We start from the raw sequence: 19,655 nt of genomic DNA on the forward strand, positions 1-19,655 counted from the left end.
GTGCAGTATTTCATTATTTAAATAACAAATGACAGCTGCAGGCTTTCCAAAAACATCGATTATGAGGTTTGAAATTAAGTCAAATGTTTCCACTTCCTAGACAGTTATCAATTCCAGTTACATAAGCAGTTTTTATTAGATGATAAACCTTTCCTAGATAATAAAAAAGTCCCTGACAAGTCTTTTGATGCTTGTTATCTACATACATCACACATACAGTGCAAGGGGGGTATCCAATACATAACTTTTACACCTTTCACTGTATATACATTTGGGAGACGAAACAATAGCAACCTTAGAGTATGTATTTGGATCAATTTGAAAACATGTTAGCAAAACCAGCTCTTCATTAATTACAAAGTAATTAACAGTTTTGTCAAAAGTATTGTTTGCATAACTATATTTGTTAATTTCATGATTTAAACAAATAATTCAGCCTAAACCCCACAGTACAAGAAACTGTTAAAAAGACACAATTTTTCGATTTATTCAGTTAGTCTAGTGAGTTAAGATTTAATTGTAATTTCTGTAAATTTATCTTCAAACAATGTGTAGTTTCAGTACCGATTATTGTGACAATATATAAGGGCCCGATTTTTGGTCATGAGACAGTCAGTGTATGGCTGAGTTTCAGACAAATAACCTTGTTAGAACAACAGTGCTTCGAATTAACTGCGGAATAAGTGTTAAACAATTAGGCCATGTGTAAAAAAAGTGACAGTGTCTGCTCCATACGTACCCGATTATTCTTCAAGAACTGTGAACTTTGTGGTTAGGTTTTACTGCTTGCAGCTGTTCAATATTAAACTATTGTAACAGTATGTGGAGCTTCGCCTGCAAACTATTAATGAGGCTTATGGAAAGTTTAAACAATAGAGCACTGGCCATATAACTTAGTATTAATGGGGGGTTGCGAACAGTGAAATTAAAGTACTATGAAACACAACTGTGCACCTGTCAGCTACATAATTGGCAGTAGTCAGTATAGGAATCCACAACACATTTTTTTATCCAATGTAGTAACGCAGTACATTGATACTGAGGACAATCATCAATCAACAATCAACAAATAAATAAGTAGGTGGAACCACGACAACATGTTTATTCCACTGGCAAGCACACACAACACTATGGTGATTACAGATTTCTCACTGCCTACAGTGTGCAAACCAATGCACTTTTAGCACTCTTCTCTTCAACTGTTGTATTGCATGCCATGTCGAAGTAAATGTAAGTCTCATCGGCATTTCTGATTTGCCCTTAAAGGCATGCATGTTCCCTTCTCAGTCTTAAAAAGTGTTGCTGATGCTCTAGCAACTTCTCCACATACAATGCTGGAAGACACCGAGTAAATAATGTATGACATTGTAGTACAAGTCCATTGTGCCACATCATCCTAGTACATCACCCAGAGCAGGCTTTAAATTGGACATCATTTTCCTGTGCCAATACACATGCTTTATTTCAGATGACATCACAGGAAACTGCCATTCCTTCTTTATGTTTCTCATGCATAACAGCCACTACTTCCATTTTAATATTTTCAAAACATTCAATCAGTGAGCCACTGAAAGCTATCCTAGATAACTTCATGTTTTTCAGATGTCCTTTGCCCTTTCGTCACCTCCAAACGTAGGCTTTTTTCATGTGCACGAAATTTTGGGAAAAAACCTCATCTTGGATTCTGAGGTACATGGTATTTTGCTGAATTATACAAAGTGAAAACTGCAGTTACCAATTTCCAGAAAAAAATTGAAAAGACTTATACTCCTAAATCAGGATTATCTACTGATAAGTACTTGTTACTGTGAAAACAGTATATACCATTGAAACTTGCTTGTTTTGGGATCAAATCATTCTACTTCTGCGAAGCAAGTTGTGGCTATTTATGTTGCTTTATAGTATACACAGAAAAGGACAGTGCATTTGAGTCACAATATAATGAATGTTTACAGCATACACAGAAAATGACAGTGCATTTGAGTCACAATATAACGAATGTTCTCTTGCACCTGAAACTTTTCTTCTCCTTAAGTGATATTTTGACAAAGTGTATACCATTTTTACCAAGAAGTGTAATACAGGACCCCAGTTATTTGAGCTTCTAATCTCTTACATTAATGACAGTATTGGTACAGTTATAAATAACAGGAAGGATATGCCAGCTGCTTTGAGGTCGGCAAACATTATAGGAGACTCATTAGTGTAAGACCTTTAGAATGATAAATTATTGATGACATGATGATGAGATAAGAAAAATGTTTACACACTTTGTAGTGTTTACTATGATGAACTACAACAAATTGAGAAGAAAAAACAATGGCTATAAAGCAAGAAGTTATCCTCAAAGACAATGACACAATGGGTGTGTTAACTTAGCTGACCAGTGCATGACAAATTATGCAACTGGAAAATTTCCCCAAAAATATTACATAAAGTAATTTTATCATTAGATGGGCATTGCAACTCTAAATCCATAGTTGATGCACGATAAACTTGATTCTGGAGACTTCATTTCCAAATTCAACTTCTTCTGTAGCATCATATTTCAAATGCTCCCATTCTATTCTGATCTGAACCATTTATCGTCCATGTTTTACTTCCATACAGGCAACACTTCCGCAAATAACTTCAGAACACACATTTTAACATTTAAATTTATACCTTACTAATGATTCACCCTGGCCTTGCACAGGTAATATTAAGTATCTATGGCTGGGCTACTAGTCTGGCGTTAGCTGTGCCACAGCATGGAATTACTATTAAAATTCAGAGAACAATGTTAGGTAACCGAATATCCTTGCTTTCAATATAACTTAACCAATTTATGTAGCACAAGCCTGAAATATTCTCAGCAGGCACGAATATTAACTGTTCCATATTTAACTGGTGTTCAGAGTGACATCTCATGGCTATGACGGTAACTGCAAGCTACTGCACTGTTCGGTCTACCCAACCACAATGCCAGTCCCGGTCTACCAGGCCACAATGCCAGTTCAATGAGAACTATAGCCAGTTGCTAGCTGCCAGCTGCCCATGTGCAGCACCAGTTCAGCCTGGTCTGCCCAGCCACAATGGAGTTCAGCCCAAGTGACGGCCACTTGCTGGCCGTTCAACTACACAGCAGTCCTGTGTAGATTTTGTGGGTAACCTTTTCCTGGATTTCTATTCACATCCCTTAATATTTAACACTAACTCTGTACCAAAAAATCTGTGCAGATCATGCAGTGGTCTCATACCTACTTGGTGGTGCTGTCGTGTGGCCTTATGTCTATCTTCTGTGTTCACAAACCTTCCTCATATATGAGTCTATCTGTTAGTGAAAGACATACCAAAATCCCCGCAGTAGTTCCTGAGATTAGCCTTCACATACAAGCAGCAAAACATGGCAGGGAACTTTAATTTATTATGTATATATGTGGCCAAATTTCTCTCTGTCAGAAACACTTTTTTTGTTATTGCCAGTCTGCATTTTATATCCTCTCTACTTCAGTCATTGTCAGTTATTTTGCTGCCCAAATAGTGAACCTCGTCTACTTCTGGTGCCTCATTTCCTAACTTAATTTCTTCCTCATAGCCTGATTGAATTCAACTATATTTCATCATCCTTGTTCTACTTTTTATATTAATCTTATAACCCCATTTGAAGACACTATCTATTCTGTTAAACTGTTATCAAAAGTCATTCACTGTCTGACAGTATTACATCAGAAGTTTTTATCCCTTCTTCCTGAACTATAATGCTATTTCCAAATTTCACCTTTGTTTCCTTTACTACTTGATCACTGGACAGATTGAGTAACATAGTAACACTGGGGACAGGCTACAACCCTGTCTCACTCCCTTCTCAACTACTGCCTTCCCATTTTATGTTCTTGAACACTTAGAATTGCAACCTGGCTTCTGTGCAAATTATAGATGACCTTTTGCTCTCTTGTATTTCATGCCTGGTACCTACAGAATTACAATGAGTGCATTCTAACCAACATTATTGAAAGCTCAAAAGTGATCACAGACAAGCGAAAGGTTATCTACAACTCGTAAAGTAGCTTGACTGATATTACGAAAATGGAAGTGGCACAGAAGTTGAGAAAGAAATGAGACAGGGTTCGAGTCTAACCCCATGTAACTTTACCTGCACAACCAGCAACCAGTACAAGTAACTAAACATGAATACTGACTGGGACAAGGAATGAAAAGTTTTTCTGATGACATTGTATTTCTGTCAGAGACAGCAAAGAACAAATAATTTCTCCTTTTAATATTATATATATAAATGTTACTGGTGGTTTTCAACTGTCACTGAATGCTGATAATGAACTTGATAAGAGAATATGTTTACTATGAAGCTCTTGGCAGTATGCTTAACTGATTCAAGAACTGTCTACAAGAAGTTCTGGAGTGGGCACCACATAGCATCCATCCTACTCGCTTCTGTGCAACAAACACTTTCTGCTTCAATGAAGAGTTGCCACCGAATATGATGCAGTAAGACACTGGTGAATGAATACAGGTTAAGTAAGCCAGATTTTTTAAAACTATTTTCATGTCCAAAGAAAGTTCGCCATACTGGTGTCACTGGTCAATGTTGACAGCTTATATCGTATTCTTCAATACTTACAAGAAAAGTATCTTGAACCAGGGATTTAAAAGGAATGTTGATAACTACAATGTGTGGCACAGGAAATCTCATTAACGATTTGTAAAAGGAGTACAATAATTTTCAATTCATTGCTTATCACATTTGATACTGAAGGATAGAAATAAAGAAAGTATTATGAAAAAGTAAGTTCACACTTACTGTAACTTGAAACTTTGTTGCTGTATTTCCCACTAGGTGGTTGGTAAAGCTCCCTTGGAGATTTATCGGTCTTGGGTTGCTTGGAAGCACTTGAATCTCCACTTGTAAAAGTTATCGGTGTGTGACGTTTCTGACCAGGTGAAGTACTTTCTTTCTGGGAATTGAAATATTGCTTATTACTCTGAGAACAATATGATAAAATAGGATATTCACAAATCTGCTTTCTGAAGGAGTGTATACCTCATTAAAAATTTACTATCATTTACTCAGATAATTATTGCAAGAACAATAAATGTCTGATTAAATAAGTTTTTAATACTTATCAATATTTGTTTTTAGAGTTACTAGCTTAACATTCACTTACAGCAGCTGATGAATTTGTAGGTTTCCATGAAAGAATTATATCACTCTTATAGCTTGGTGGGCTATGGAACAGGTCTTTAATAAGCGTATTTATGTTAGATGTCGTCTTCAAAGCCACAACTTTTATTTTGTTTTCTTCACTCCGCAGATCTTCAGGGCTCTTGCCTTGAAGGGCTTCTCTTAGTTTTTTAATGTAACCTTGGATTCCACGGGCAAAGTACTGTAGCCTGGAAAATAATACATTTTGGTATCAAACAAACTCTGAATTTTCAAAGCATTATAATGTCTTAACATTTAACAATTGGGAATAGCACCACTGTTCACTTTCATTGGAAATACTGTTATAACAAACCACAGTAAAACTGATTTAACATTACAAAACCTACATTTTTTTATTTTCAGTAGCACATTTGAAATTGTTCTGCTTCGGAGTATTAGAAGAATTAACTGACCACTAATAATAAGAAACATTTTGATCACTCAACTCGCAGTACTGCTATACAAATTTTGCATTTTGTATTTTCAACTTTTACCACTGGAAATACTTCTGACAGAAAATTTCGCTTTAATTTCTCTCACGATTCCTAACATACATTACCCAAATGTCAATAGTTGCAGACACAAAATGGTGGTATCAAAACACATTATTGATCTGATGAAATTCCTTATGAATTCTCTCATCATTAAACTCTTCAACCATTGCAGAGTTCTACAGCTGATCCGTACATAAAATCATAATGTTTTTTGAGTGAATTGTTAGAAAGCAACACTAATTAGTGTGTACAATTTGTCTATGTAAACAGTGCATCATACACTCCATTGAATGGGACAAGGGAGGTGAGTTAACAATGCAATGACCACTTCAACACTTAATACTCTCATTTTTCTGTTAGCCATCAATTCCACAGCTTTTAATTATTTCGAGCTGGTAACAAAGTTGGTGGACATTCACAAAAATTAGCATGACAGAAAATCCTTGAAGAAAGGGGGTCAGTCTAGCCAACCTCCAGTAAAACAGTCAGCAATATACATCTTTACATTAAGAGCTGTGATCAATACTATACCAAGAAATGTCTTAATTCCTTCTGATTAAACATTTTTCCATGGATGTTACACTGGGTGTTTTGTTATCAGTGTGTGAAAGTGTAGGTATCACAGGCATACCACTGGATGTGGCATTCTGACAAGGAGATGTCCCCAGTGGTGGGATCAACATTTTGAAACCATCTGTACTTGATGTAGCTTAAGGTCGCAGATACCACAACCTGCAGCAGTTCAATACTATGGTGGGTCCTTATTTGAGATTAATAGATGAAAAAAATTCAGAATTTTGTGTGATGTTCAATAGCTTTAAAAAAATTGAAAACTATGGACTGGTCGCATAGCGTAATGGATAGGGAAGGGGCTCTCATGCAGAAGGTTTTGGTTTGAATCTCATAAGCCGCTTTAAGTTTTCTTAAAATCTTTATTGAAATGACTTTAATCAGTACTTTTGTTCAGTTACTTGGTTTACACGCAATTTCTTATTTCTACACCTTTGTCACATCATTTCAAAACCATACGAACTTTTTCATTTATTCTAATTTTTTTCTTTACATAATTGTGTTTCTTCTCATAATTCTTTTGAATGTGAATTCAATTATATTTATTTACCCATTATAATATTTAAACATTTGAAAATGCTGATAATGGTTAAAAAACAAAAGACAGAACAATATTTCTAACCACTGCGCAATTGTGTCAAAAATGTATTTTTCATTACAAAATGCGATTTTTTTATTGTGATACTACACAAACATTTAAAATATAAATTCCTGCTGCTCTATGGACAAAACAACGCAGATGAAGATTTTAACGAAAGAACGGGTTATAAGTACAACAAAATTCAAGCAAAATGAGGAAAAGAAATGTTGACTACAGTACCATGGATAGAAATACAGGATAATAAAACAAAAGAAATTAAAACAAAATTAATACATAAAATTAATTTAAATCGCATGAACAAAGGTTCCAAGCGGAAAAAGAATGATGATAAGAAAAATGAGAGCAAATGAAAAAACTGATACAATGATTAAAAATATGTGACAAAGGAATACAAATAAAAATCTTACATTTAAACCAATTAGTTGAATAAAAATAATGATCTGTAATGCAACAGGAAATATGATGAAAATCTAGATTTCTCCACGCATTTATTTCAGGATCGATTTCCTTGTTACACAGGTCTCCACAAGCAGCTCTCTCTTCTTTGCTTAGTACTGGCTTGTCACTGAATTCTTGATATTTACAGAATTGCTTCTCTTATTTCCATAGACATCTTTATTTTTCCTGTATGCTGCATCTATCTTTCCCTCAGTCATGCATGCTTGAATTTGTGCTTCAACCATTCCTGCCTAAGCATTTCGTACTTTCTGTCATCTCATTTATTAAATGTATGTATTCCCTTTCACCTGTCACCTTGTTGCATTTTTATATTACCTTCTTTCATCAATTAAATTCAATTTCTTCAAAGTTGTTCAAGGATATCATATTAGGCCTTCCCAATTCTGTGATCCTCTACTGCCTTCACTACTTCATGTCTCAAAGCTACCCATTTGTCTTGTATTGCAGGAGTTTTCAAACTTGAATCGCAGTTCCTAGGGGCGTCTCTGCCTTACGGTAGGGGTCTAGCTTCTGAGAGCACACTTCTTAATAACGTGAAATGACATTTGGAGTCAATTCATAGTAATCTGGTAAACAAACCACAAAAATACTTGTCCTGCAAGTTAATGAAAACGAGAGGACCAAGAAACTTTCACTAAACAAGCTGTGACTCTTACTAGCTCTTCTTTCATCTTAAAAAGTTGACTACCAAGTAGCAAAGAACAAAAAAACCTCACATCATAGCGGAAGATCTTATTTTACCAGCTGCTCTGGACAAGATGTCTATGATGATAGGTGAGCCAATTGCTAAGCAGCTGGCAAGTGTGCTTTTGTGTAAAAACTCTCTTGGTCATCAAAAACTCTATATGGCTTACGACATAAACGATCAATCGATTGAAAAACTCACACGTAATGGTGAAGTCGCTATTCATTTGAATGAAGCTACAGACAACTACAATGACACACATCGAATTTGTTACAAGTGGTATATATGTGACAACAATATTCGTGAATCTTTTCTGCAGGAAAGTAACTCTTGGAACAAAATCAACAGAACTCTAAATACTACATTCTTTTATGGTAGAAAATACTAACTGCAGAAATTATGTACGTGTATGTACAGATGGAGACTGTAGTATGATTGGTTGTTACACTGGATTAAAGGCTCTGATTTGTAAAGAGGCTTCTCATGCTACTTGGACACATTTTCTTTTTTATTTATGGAGCCCTGACATCAAAATGCATGGGCCCTCTCCTTGATTAAGTTCTTAAATCGGTGATCGAAGACGTAAACTTCATTAAACGTCAACCACTGAAGTCGAGATGCTTTCAACAAATATTTGTTGATATGGAGGCTGAGCACATTTCCCAATTTTATTACAGCAATTCTCACCGGATTTCACGTGTGAATTTCTTGAAATGGGCGTGTGGATTCAGACGTGAACTTTACTTTTACCTTGTTCATGAGAAATATTTGAGTTTTGAGACGTTCATAGACAGTGACTGTTATGATGATGGCTTATCTTTGTTATATCTTTGAAACATTCAATTAGTTGCATGTATCACTTTACTTCAAGATAATGAGGCCAACATTCTGCAATTGTCAGGCAAAATTTCACCTTTCTTAAAGAACTTACTATTGTGGAAGAAAACGTTCGATGATAAAGATAACATTACATTTTCCCTGCTCTTCACACAGTTTTAGATGACTGACTTTCGCTTGAGTGAAGAATTGTAGCCTGTGTTCATGGACCATTTAACTCCGTGATTACTTTCTGAATACGTTCCAGAAAAAGTTGATCAATGCAACTAGATCAAAGATTCTTTCAGTACATACCTTTCATCAACACTTACCACTGACGAATAAGACCAATTTGTTTATATTTCTTCAGATTGCACAATGAAATCAAAATTGATTTTCTCATCACTACCTGAAGTTTGGAGCTTGGTGAAGCAACAGTATCCACAAACAGATAACAAGGCATATGGTTTTTGATACCTTCTGCAGCATTTTACTCGTATGAGATACGTTTTTCAGAACTGGAAGTCATCAACATGAACTACAGATCACGAATTAATGTAGAGAAAGAGATGTGAATTGCAATCTCATCATTCCCATTGATTCCATTGCAACAATATAAAGTAATAACATTACAAGTTGATTACAATGTGTTGTGTCAACATTTAATAAAGAAATAAGTACTCTTCTTTATTAGATCACAGCCAGCTCAAGACAGATAATCCATAGTGACAAATCCTTATTTATTGTTTTCAAATCTTTAGTTTATTTAGCCCACATACCAAATTGGTCATCATAAGCGAAAGGAGCCATGGGTGTTCAGGTCAGATGTGGAGCACTCATTAATATGTGATGATGGGGATGTTTACTCTGCACCTGAATCATGAGTAGGTTAGCATAATAATAATAATAATAATAATAATAATAATAATAATAATAATTATTATTATTATTATTATTATTATTTTGTTAGTGCGACAACATGCGGGTGTAGAATAAGCAAATTTTTGACGCTTGAGACATCACACCTGATTCAGTTCTAACAGATACTGGGGGAGGAGAAGCCAGCGACTCTTCTCAGACCAAATTTCCTACACGTAGTACAGCCATCACACATACACAAAGAATGACCATACTTCTAGTATTTATGATGCAGAAGATTATTTTGATTCCATTAGTGTACTTTCAACTGAATAATCATCTGGTAGCAATATGTTCAAGCAGGACAAAAAAATGTTAGAATATAGGCACCTGTCTTCTCTGCATTTTCATGCACTTGTTTCAAAATGTTTGCTACTTCTATAACACACCCATCTACCCATTCTGCTTGTAACTTCAGAGGATCTAAAGACATTAAACCCCTTCAAGGCACAATTCCATCATGATACAATACTCAACTTTCTCTAATTTAGAAATTTCATGATCTGTAATGCACTAGTAGTTTTTTTTTTTCTTTTTTTTTTTTTCTTTCTTTTCTTCACCTAAAATAAAGGAAAGGCAACCGCTCATCAATGTGTGGAGTGAAGCAACATTTAACAGAAAACAGTATTTACACTAGCCTTGAAGCACTAGCCATTTTTCCAGCAACAGCACGCACGCACACCTAAATGCACAATCCCATGCCTAAGGCAGAAAGCTAGTGTGACTGCTGTTTTCTGTTACAAGTTACTGTGTTCTGCACATCAATGTACTGTATGCAAGTGGTTGCCTTTCCCTTATCTCATGTACTAAAGACAATTCTTTAGAGACATAAATATTCTACATTTTCTTAGACATTCCCTCTCCTGTAGATATGATACAAACTTTCAGACAACTGTGTCCTAGAACTTAACCCAGCTTTTATATCAATAGAAGACTGCTGACTTCTGAGCTTCATTTGGGTTACATGTTAAGGTCCACATGGCCACTCAATCCCTTGTGAAGCGGATATTTTGAATTGAAATGCTCTGTATTCAAGCCTAAGAGCAGCATGGGAATCAAGTGTTCATCCAAACAATCCCACTGCACTGGTTAAGCCCAAAACAATTGAGTTGTGATAGTTATACCATGTAATGGCTGTTTTTGCTACAACAGCTATCTATAAATGTGGTATGTAGCATCCAAGTAGGATGTCATGCTCTTAAGTAACCATTACTGAATGTGAGCACTACTCATTGGATTTACTAGTGTACACAGGGTCAGCCCACAATTTCCCATAACCTTTCACAGGTTGGTATGGATTCTATGCTGAACATTTTTATGAATTAATGTCAAATCTCCAGTGCGCTGTTACAAAATATTTTATTTTGCTTGTTGCCTCAATTTCATTTGTAGCTGCAATGGACTGCTAAAAACTGTAAACATATATCATCTTTCTATAGAAAATGTTCTACTGGCTCTTGATGCTTCATGTTGACAACATATTTAAATGCTTTATTAGCTCTTCATTCCCAGGTTAGAATCCAGTTTGTGGTAGGACACTGTCCAGCATACAAGACAAAATAATGAAACTTATAAGATAATGGCAACAACACTGCTAAAATATACAGGGTGAGTATAGTTTAAGTTAAACTCTCAAAATGCTATAGAAGTAACAACACTGGTCAAAATGACATCAAATTGCAATGGAATATTATCGGACAAGGGGGAAAACGTATGGCAGAAAAAAAAAGAAAAAGAGAGAGAAAAAAAAGTGTGAAATTTGGTCAATAGATGGCACTGTATGTGTCAGAATACATAAATGAAAACACGTGTCATGCACATGACCCATTGAAGTTGGTATAAACACACTGGGTACACGGCTTTTCCTCCATTCGCGCCTGCGATGTTTGCCAAGACTGTGTCACTGCAGGATCATGCTCTGCTTGTAAAGCTTTATTAGAAGAATGATGACTGTGCACACATCACTCTGCAGAAGTTCCAAACACTGAAGGTTTTGATAAAAGGCATTGGTCCGATGACTGCTGTGGGTCTGGAGAAAATGATTCGGAAATTCGAAAAGACGGTTTCTTTTGGTGTGCAACCTCGTAGAGGGAGGAAACGAACTGATTCAACGTCAGCGGTAGCAGTAGCCACAGTAATGCAGGAGGAGGCGAGTGGTGGTGTGCAAACACGTAGTGGACAGAGAATTGCCCGAGCATTGGACATACGTGTGAGCATGGTGAGTAAAATCCTATAAAACATCCTTGCTATCAATTCAAAATTACCCATGTACACGAGTTGCTTCCTGCTGACTTGCTAGCAAGATAGAACTTTTCTTTAGAATTTCTAGCTTGCATGGAAGTGGACTTTGATTGGCCGTGGAAGATTTTGTGGGCAGACAAAGCCCACGTCCATCCGACAGGATATGTCAAATACACAGAACTGTCGAATATGGGCAATGGAAAATCCACACACAAATCAACCAGTACCACTTCATCCTGAAATGGTCACTGTTTGGTGCGGGTTTACAGCATCATTGATTATAGGGCCATATTTTTTCGAAGAGACAGGTGCTTCTGGTCCTGTTATCTGTACTGTCACTGGTAAGTGCTATGAGTGTCTTTTGCGCAACCACGTCATTCCAGCTCTCCAACATATGGATGTGTGGATGGGATCATTTTTATGCAAGATGGTGCAACTCCATAGATTGCAAATCCAATTGAGCAGCTGCTGAAGTGCCATTTCAGTAAAGCTAGAATTATCAGCCGCCATTTCCCTGCAGCCTGGCCATCCTGATCACCGGATCTTAGTCCGTGTGACTTCCGGCTGTGGGGCTACCTGAAAGATGCTGTGTACAATGTTCCGACTGCAAACTTAGCTGCACTGAAGGCATGCACTGTGCAACACATTCTGAATGTGACCCCAGAGACACTTTGATCAGTTGTGGAACATGCTCTTTCTCGATTTCAACTTGTTGCAGGAAACGATGAGCAGCATATTGAACATGTTTTGTGCTAGTCACACAGACATTAATAATCCATTCTCATTTTGATTGCTGGTATTTATGCAGTTTTTGGCCTCAAGACAATTAAAAACCGACGTAGTTGATACTTCTTACGCAGTTTTTGGCCTCAGGACGATTAAAAACCGCTGTAGTTGAAACTTTTTATGCAGTTTTGGCCTTAGGACAATTAAAAACTGATTTTTCTCATCCAATGTAATATTAGCTTGCCATGGTGGATGGGCTTACAGTATCACACCTGTACATCCATGCACACTAAGTAGTACAGTTTGTTTAACGTCACACGTACACCTTATGATTGTTGTATGATTCATTTGTCATTTGTAGTCTACCACTATTAAGTTATGATACTTACAGTGCCAGCTATTGCTACATTTTGTAACTATTTATTTTTCTCCCTTCTCCTATAAAACTCTGTTGCAATTTGATGGCATTTCAAACAGTAGTGTTACTTCTACGGTGGTTTGAAAGTTTAGCTTTAATTATAATCACCCTGAAGAACAGTACATAAAAATGCTTGGCTGTTCACAATAGCAGGTGCTTATCATATGATTTTTACTACATGGTTATGTTGTAACATACCTAAACCGAAAATCCTTCAGTCTTTCCAGGTCCTTTGTCAGGTACTCTGGACACTGACGTCCCAAACGATGAAAGCCATACATAAGGCATTCGACATACGAAAATTCCAGTCGTGGCTGCTCCTGCGTTGACCCTTCAACTTCAGTATCTGGAGGTAACGGCATGTATTCCTTTAAAAAGAAAATTGTAAATTTTATTTTATTTAACTACACGTAATAACAATATAAGTAAAACAATGACAGGCATGTAACATTGAAAATATCCCAAAAGAGAGACATACTAATGAGCAATATAACAGCATTATTATCTTTACTGTTTCAGCTTTTATTATGAACTTACTTCCAGTTAGTACATTGAACACAGCTGCAAAGAAACTTATTGCGGCTAACCAATGTGCAAAAGCTCTATTCCACATAATAAAAGCAACACAAAAAACCAGTTAACAGTACAAGTAAAACTACGCTTAAAAACAAATAGAAAAATACATAGCAAAAGTACAACTTTTGAGTTTACCAAGGTTATATTGCAAGATTTGTTTTACAGTCGACTAACAACCACTAAACTGATGATTATGGTGGCATTCAGCGTTTCATGAAGTATGTACTAATGAAAGGTCACTCTCTGATCTTCACTTACCACTAGCCTTTGGAAGACCTTATCAACTTTTGATTCAGCATTTTCTAGAGGTCCACAATGTGTGCACAGTTCAGCAAACAGCTTAAGAATCTCCAGCTGTGAATCTACTCCATCTTCATTTGATACTATCTCACCAAACTGGCGAAGTACTTGCTCGCAGAAGTAAGTAACAAACTTTGACGAGTCAACCTGCGACTATTTTAAAAACAAGAGGTCATCATAAATTTTTCTTTGTAACAAGAAAAACACAGTATAAAATCGGCAAATATACATAAAGTACAGGGCATGAACAAAAATATGGAAACACCACTAACAGAAAACATTACCATGCCTACTGCATTGTAGGAAAACTACTGGCATTCAAAACTACTTCAAGGAGTCTCAGAATGGATAAATACATGTCCTGTATAGTTTCCAACAGAATCTTATATCTTTCGCAATCACACACTCTTCTCACCAAAATAGAGCATAAAGGCTCAATAATACTGTGATCTGGCGACTGCAGTGGCCAGTGGAGATGTGATAATTCATCTTTGTGCTCACAAAACCAATCCTGGATGATGTGAACAGTGGTCATGTCATCTTGAAAGGCAGCATCACTATTGGGGAACAAACACTGTACCACGGGTTTGACCTGTTCAGCCAAAATGTTCACATAATCCGTGGCAGTAAGGCAATCTTGCACAGTAACCATGGAGCCCAAGGAATACTATGATACAGATGACCCCAATCATCACTGAACCCCCACCGTGTTTCACTCTTGGTAGGTAAATTAGGCCAGAAGAGACGGAAACTGTGGACCAAGACTCATCCGACCCAATCACATTCTCCCACTGCCATAGTCAAGGCTTCAGTACAACATTTTCCTGTTGCAGGCATTTCCATCACTAAAAATGGTTTCGGAATTACACCACATCCTGCAATTCCCTGCTTATGGAGCTACTTTTGCGTTGTTTTGGTGCAAGAGTATTCATGTGCTCAACATTCAGTTATGTTGTGCCTTTTTCTGCTGCCATCATCATATTTTTCACCGCTATTGCCTTCAATGACCGTCCACAATGATCTCTTAACACATACTTGTCTCTGTGTTGTGACTTAGCCAACAATGTTTTCTGATTTCCCTATAGGTGGCATAAATCTTCAATATGATGCCTCTTGAAATACCAAACACCTCGGTTAGGGAAGCACCCACCATACGAGTGCCAACAATTTTCCCACATTCAAATTCACTATGCTCAGACATAATGCACTACCAACTAAACAGAAAACTGATTACGACTGTCATTTGCAATGTACTGAGGACATTGCACAGGTAGTGGTCATGATCAAATACAACAGCACAACCTTGAAGCTCAGCTAGCACCCGCATTTATGTTCAAGCAAGCATTTCTCCCGATGTTTCCTTATTTGTCCAACTTTGTATGTGCTATGTGCAGTCATTGTTAAATATAATTGTGGCTATTGGTTAACAGTAAAGTCTCCTATGCAAATATATTAGCAACAGCACATACAAAAGTTTCCTAATTTTTCCACATAAGCATTTGAAAGACACAAAACAATGACGAGACTGGACAGTAAAATAGAAGGCACTATGACAAAAGAAACCTTTTTGCTACTTGTTACATAATATTTGAAATGCATGATAATAGTGTTCGTCAACAGAATGGTACATCAATATCTCAAATCAACTTCTGAATAACTAGTTCTGCTGTATTACATCTTTCAGCATATACTTATAAATATATAGTAACACAAGATTACAATTCTACTGACTGTCTTGTTTATGGTGGTTACATTAAGTTAATATAAAGAATAATAATTTCAATGAGCCTGTGCAAGGGTCTTGCTGCTGGTGTCAATTACGAGACACTAACTTTCAAAAAATATCACTAACATGAATACCAACATTTGCATAACAGGCGTATCACTGCATTTAATACCATTATACACAACAGTAAAATTATGCTAGCCTGCTTTCATGACAGGCACATAAGGAATCTAGGGACAGATTCACCTTCCAACGTTGAACGCAATAAACACAAAAGACAAACACTAACACACAGGGTAATTAGACACAAAATCTAGTTAATATTAAAAGAGATATATGGACAAGACATTATCAAGAGTACTGGTACGAACATGATGCTGTTGGGGAATTATTTATATTTTAGTGATGAAAAATAATTCCTAAAAAGTGACATTGTAACAATCGCAGACCTGGAAAACATAGTAATAATGTATACTTTTGTGAGAGAGCAGACATTCTCTTCTTGTTCAAATAAGACAACATAACTAAATTTGGAAATCACAGAGGCTTGTTGAATGCTGCACATAACTACTAAATAATCTTGAACCACAAATAGTGGTTCTAGTACCCGTGGTCTAGGGGTAGCGTCTTTGATTCATAATCAAAAACGTCTTCGGTCCCGGGTTCGATCCCCGCCACTGCCTAAATTTTGATAAATAATCAGCATTGGCGGCCGAGGACTTCCGGCATAAGAATGGTCTTGTCAAAGAGGGCGGAGGAGCGGATAGAGGTTCAGGGCACTCTCTTGTCCTAGGGGTGGGAAATTGCCCCTAAAGGCGGAAGAATCAGCAATGATCAATGACATGAGGATGCAGAAGGCAATGGAAACCACTGCATTAAAGACACGTAACGTGTATCCACAGGACATGTGGCCTGTATTTGAAGAAGTGTCATGATGATCTCTCCATTGGCAAAATATTCCGGAATAGTCCCCCATCCGGATCTCCGGGAGGGGAGGTTACCATGAGAAAAATATTGAATAATCAACAAGAGGATAACGTTCTACGAGTCGGGGCGTGGAACGTCAGAAGCTTGAACGTGGTAGGGAAACTAGAAAATCTGAAAAGGGAAATGCAAAGGCTCAATCTAGATATAGTAGGGGTAAGTGAAGTGAAGTGAAGTGAAGTGAAGTGGAGGGAAGACAAGGATTTCTGGTCAGATGAGTATCGGGTAATATCAACAGCAGCAGAAAATGGTTTAACAGGTGTAGGATTCGTTATGAATAGGAAGGTAGGGCAGAGGGTGTGTTACTGTGAACAGTTCAGTGACCTAATTGTTCTCATCAGAATCAACAGCAGACCAACACCGACAATGATTGTTCAGGTATACATGCCGATGTCGCAAGCTGAAGATTAACAGATAGAGAAAGTGTATGAGGATATTGAAAGGGTAATGCAGTATGTAAAGGGGGACGAAAATCTAATAGTCATGGGTGACTGGAATGTAGTTGTAGGGGAAGGAGTAGAAGAAAAGGTTACAGGAGAATATGGGCTTGGGACAAGGAATGATAGAGGAGAAAGACTAATTGAGTTCTGTAACAAGTTTCAGCTAGTAATAGCGAATACCTGTTCAAGAATCACAAGAGGAGGAGGTATACTTGGAAAAGGCCGGGAGATACGGGAAGATTTCAATTAGATTACATCATGGTCAGACAGAGATTCCGAAATCAGATACTGGATTGTAAGGCGTACCCAGGAGCAGATTTAGACTCAGATCACAATATAGTAGTGATGAAGAGTAGGCTGAAGTTCAGGACATTAGTCAGGAAGAATCAATCCGCAAAGAAGTGGGATACGGAAGTACTAAGGAATGACGAGATACGTTTGAAGTTCTCTAACGCTATAGATACAGCAATAAGGAATAGCGCAGTAGGCAGTACAGTTGAAGAGGAATGGACATCTCTAAAAAGGGCCATCACAGAAGTTGGGAAGGAAACCACAGGTACAAAGAAGGTAGCTGCGAAGAAACTATGGGTAACAGAAGAAATACTTCAGTTGATTGATGAAAGGAGGAAGTACAAACATGTTCCGGGAAAATCAGGAATACAGAAATACAAGTCGCTGAGGAATGAAATAAATAGGAAGTGCAGGGAAGCTAAGACAAAATGGCTGCAGGAAAAATGTGAAGACATCGAAAAAGATATGATTGTTGGAAGGACAGACTCAGCATACAGGAAAGTCAAAACAACCTTTGGTGACATTAAAAGCAACGGTGGTAACGTTAAGAGTGCAACGGGAATTCCACTGTTAAATGCAGAGGAGAGAGCAGATAGGTGGAAAGAATACATTTAAAGCCTCTATGAGGGGGGAAGATTTGTCTGATGTGATAGAAGAAGAAACAGGAGTCGATTTAGAAGAGATAGGGGATCCAGTATTAGAATCGGAATTTGAAAGAGCTTTGGAGGACTTACGGTCAAATAAGGCAGAAGGGATAGATAACATTCCATTAGAATTTCTAAAATCATTGAGGGAAGTGGCAACAAAACGACTATTCACATTGGTGTGTAGAATATATGAGTCTGGCGACATACCATCTGACTTTCGGAAAAGCATCATCCACACAATTCCAAAGACATATTTTTTTTTTTGGTTGGGTTTAAGGGCGCTCAACTGCTGAGGTCATTAGCGCCCAGTCACTGTTGTTAGAGCACATGGAATCTGTTAAAACTCAAGGGGATGGGGGACACCAGAAGGACCTGACAAATATGCAGACAAAATAAGTAAAAAGGTTAAATGTCTTTGGACAAGCCAGTTAAAGTTATAAAACGCAGAATACGAGCAGCTGCTCGAGCGTCATCAGCTAAAACATCCGGTAAAGTAGATGGCAGGGACAGGACAACACGAAATTGACTAAAACGGGGACACGACAATAAAACATGGCGCACTGTTAATTCCTGACCACAAGGGCACTGCGGGGCCGGGTCACCGGAGAGCAGGTAGCGGTGGCTAAACCGGCAATGCCCAATCCGCAACCTGGTCAGAAGGACCTCCTCGCGCCGAGATGGTCGGGAGGATGTTGTCCAAGCAGTTGGGAGCGGTTTGACTGCCCGGAGCTTGTTTCCTCGGCGGGATGACCAAGCATCCCACCACAACGACACAAGCCTCTTACATACATCCCCACGAACGTCAGATGACGGGACACAGTGGGAGGCTGGCCGAGGCAGGAGGACTGCAGCCTTGGCTGCAGCATCCGCAGCCTCATTCCCAGGCACTCCTACATGTCCGGGAACCCACAGAAAGCTGACAGAACCACCATTATCAGCGAAAGAATGGAGGGACTGCTGTATCCGTTGAATCAAGGGATGGACCGGATAGGGAGCTCCAAGGCTCTGAAGAGCACTGAGTGAGTCAGAGCAGAGTACGTACAATGAATGGCGGTGGCGGCGGGCATACTGAACGGCCTGATGGAGAGCAAAAAGCTCGGCCGTAAAGCTCGAACATTGGTCGAGGAGCCGGTATTTAAAGGTGGCGGCCCCGACGACAAAGGCACAGCCGACACCATCGTCAGTTTTGGAGCCATCGGTGTAAATAAAGGTGTGACCGGCAAGGCGAGCACGAAGTTCGACAAACCGTGAGCAATACACTGCAGCCGGAGTACCCTCCTTCGGGAGTGAGCTGAGGTCGAGATAAATATGACCCGGAGCCTGGAGCCAAGGTGGTGTCGGGCTCTCACCCTCTCTGAAGGTGGTAGGGAGGGCAAAATCCAATTGTCGAAGCAGGCGACGGAAGCGGACTACGCGGGGCAGCAGGGCAGACACATACAACCCGTACTGACGGTCGAGAGAATCGGCGAAGAAGGACTTGTAAGAGGGGTGGTCGGGCATAGACAACAGCCGGCAGGCATACCGACACAGCAGTACGTCGCGCCGGTAGGTCAACGGTAA

General features: G+C 38.3%; 1 protein-coding gene across 1 annotated transcript in view; it reads right to left on the bottom strand.

The window, feature by feature from the left end:
- Positions 1-19,655, bottom strand: part of LOC126412611 (apoptosis inhibitor 5) — a 97,938-nt gene that overhangs the window by 35,494 nt on the left and 42,789 nt on the right. The window contains exons 6-9 of the mRNA XM_050082279.1: positions 13,966-14,160; positions 13,330-13,499; positions 5,166-5,391; positions 4,802-4,955 (exon numbers count right to left, since the gene is read on the bottom strand). Coding sequence (XP_049938236.1) covers positions 4,802-4,955; positions 5,166-5,391; positions 13,330-13,499; positions 13,966-14,160 — 745 coding nt within the window. The remainder of the gene's footprint in view (positions 1-4,801; positions 4,956-5,165; positions 5,392-13,329; positions 13,500-13,965; positions 14,161-19,655) is intronic.

Source organism: Schistocerca serialis, chromosome 7, assembly GCF_023864345.2.
Source record: "Schistocerca serialis cubense isolate TAMUIC-IGC-003099 chromosome 7, iqSchSeri2.2, whole genome shotgun sequence".
In the NCBI taxonomy this organism is placed as follows: domain Eukaryota; kingdom Metazoa; phylum Arthropoda; class Insecta; order Orthoptera; family Acrididae; genus Schistocerca; species Schistocerca serialis.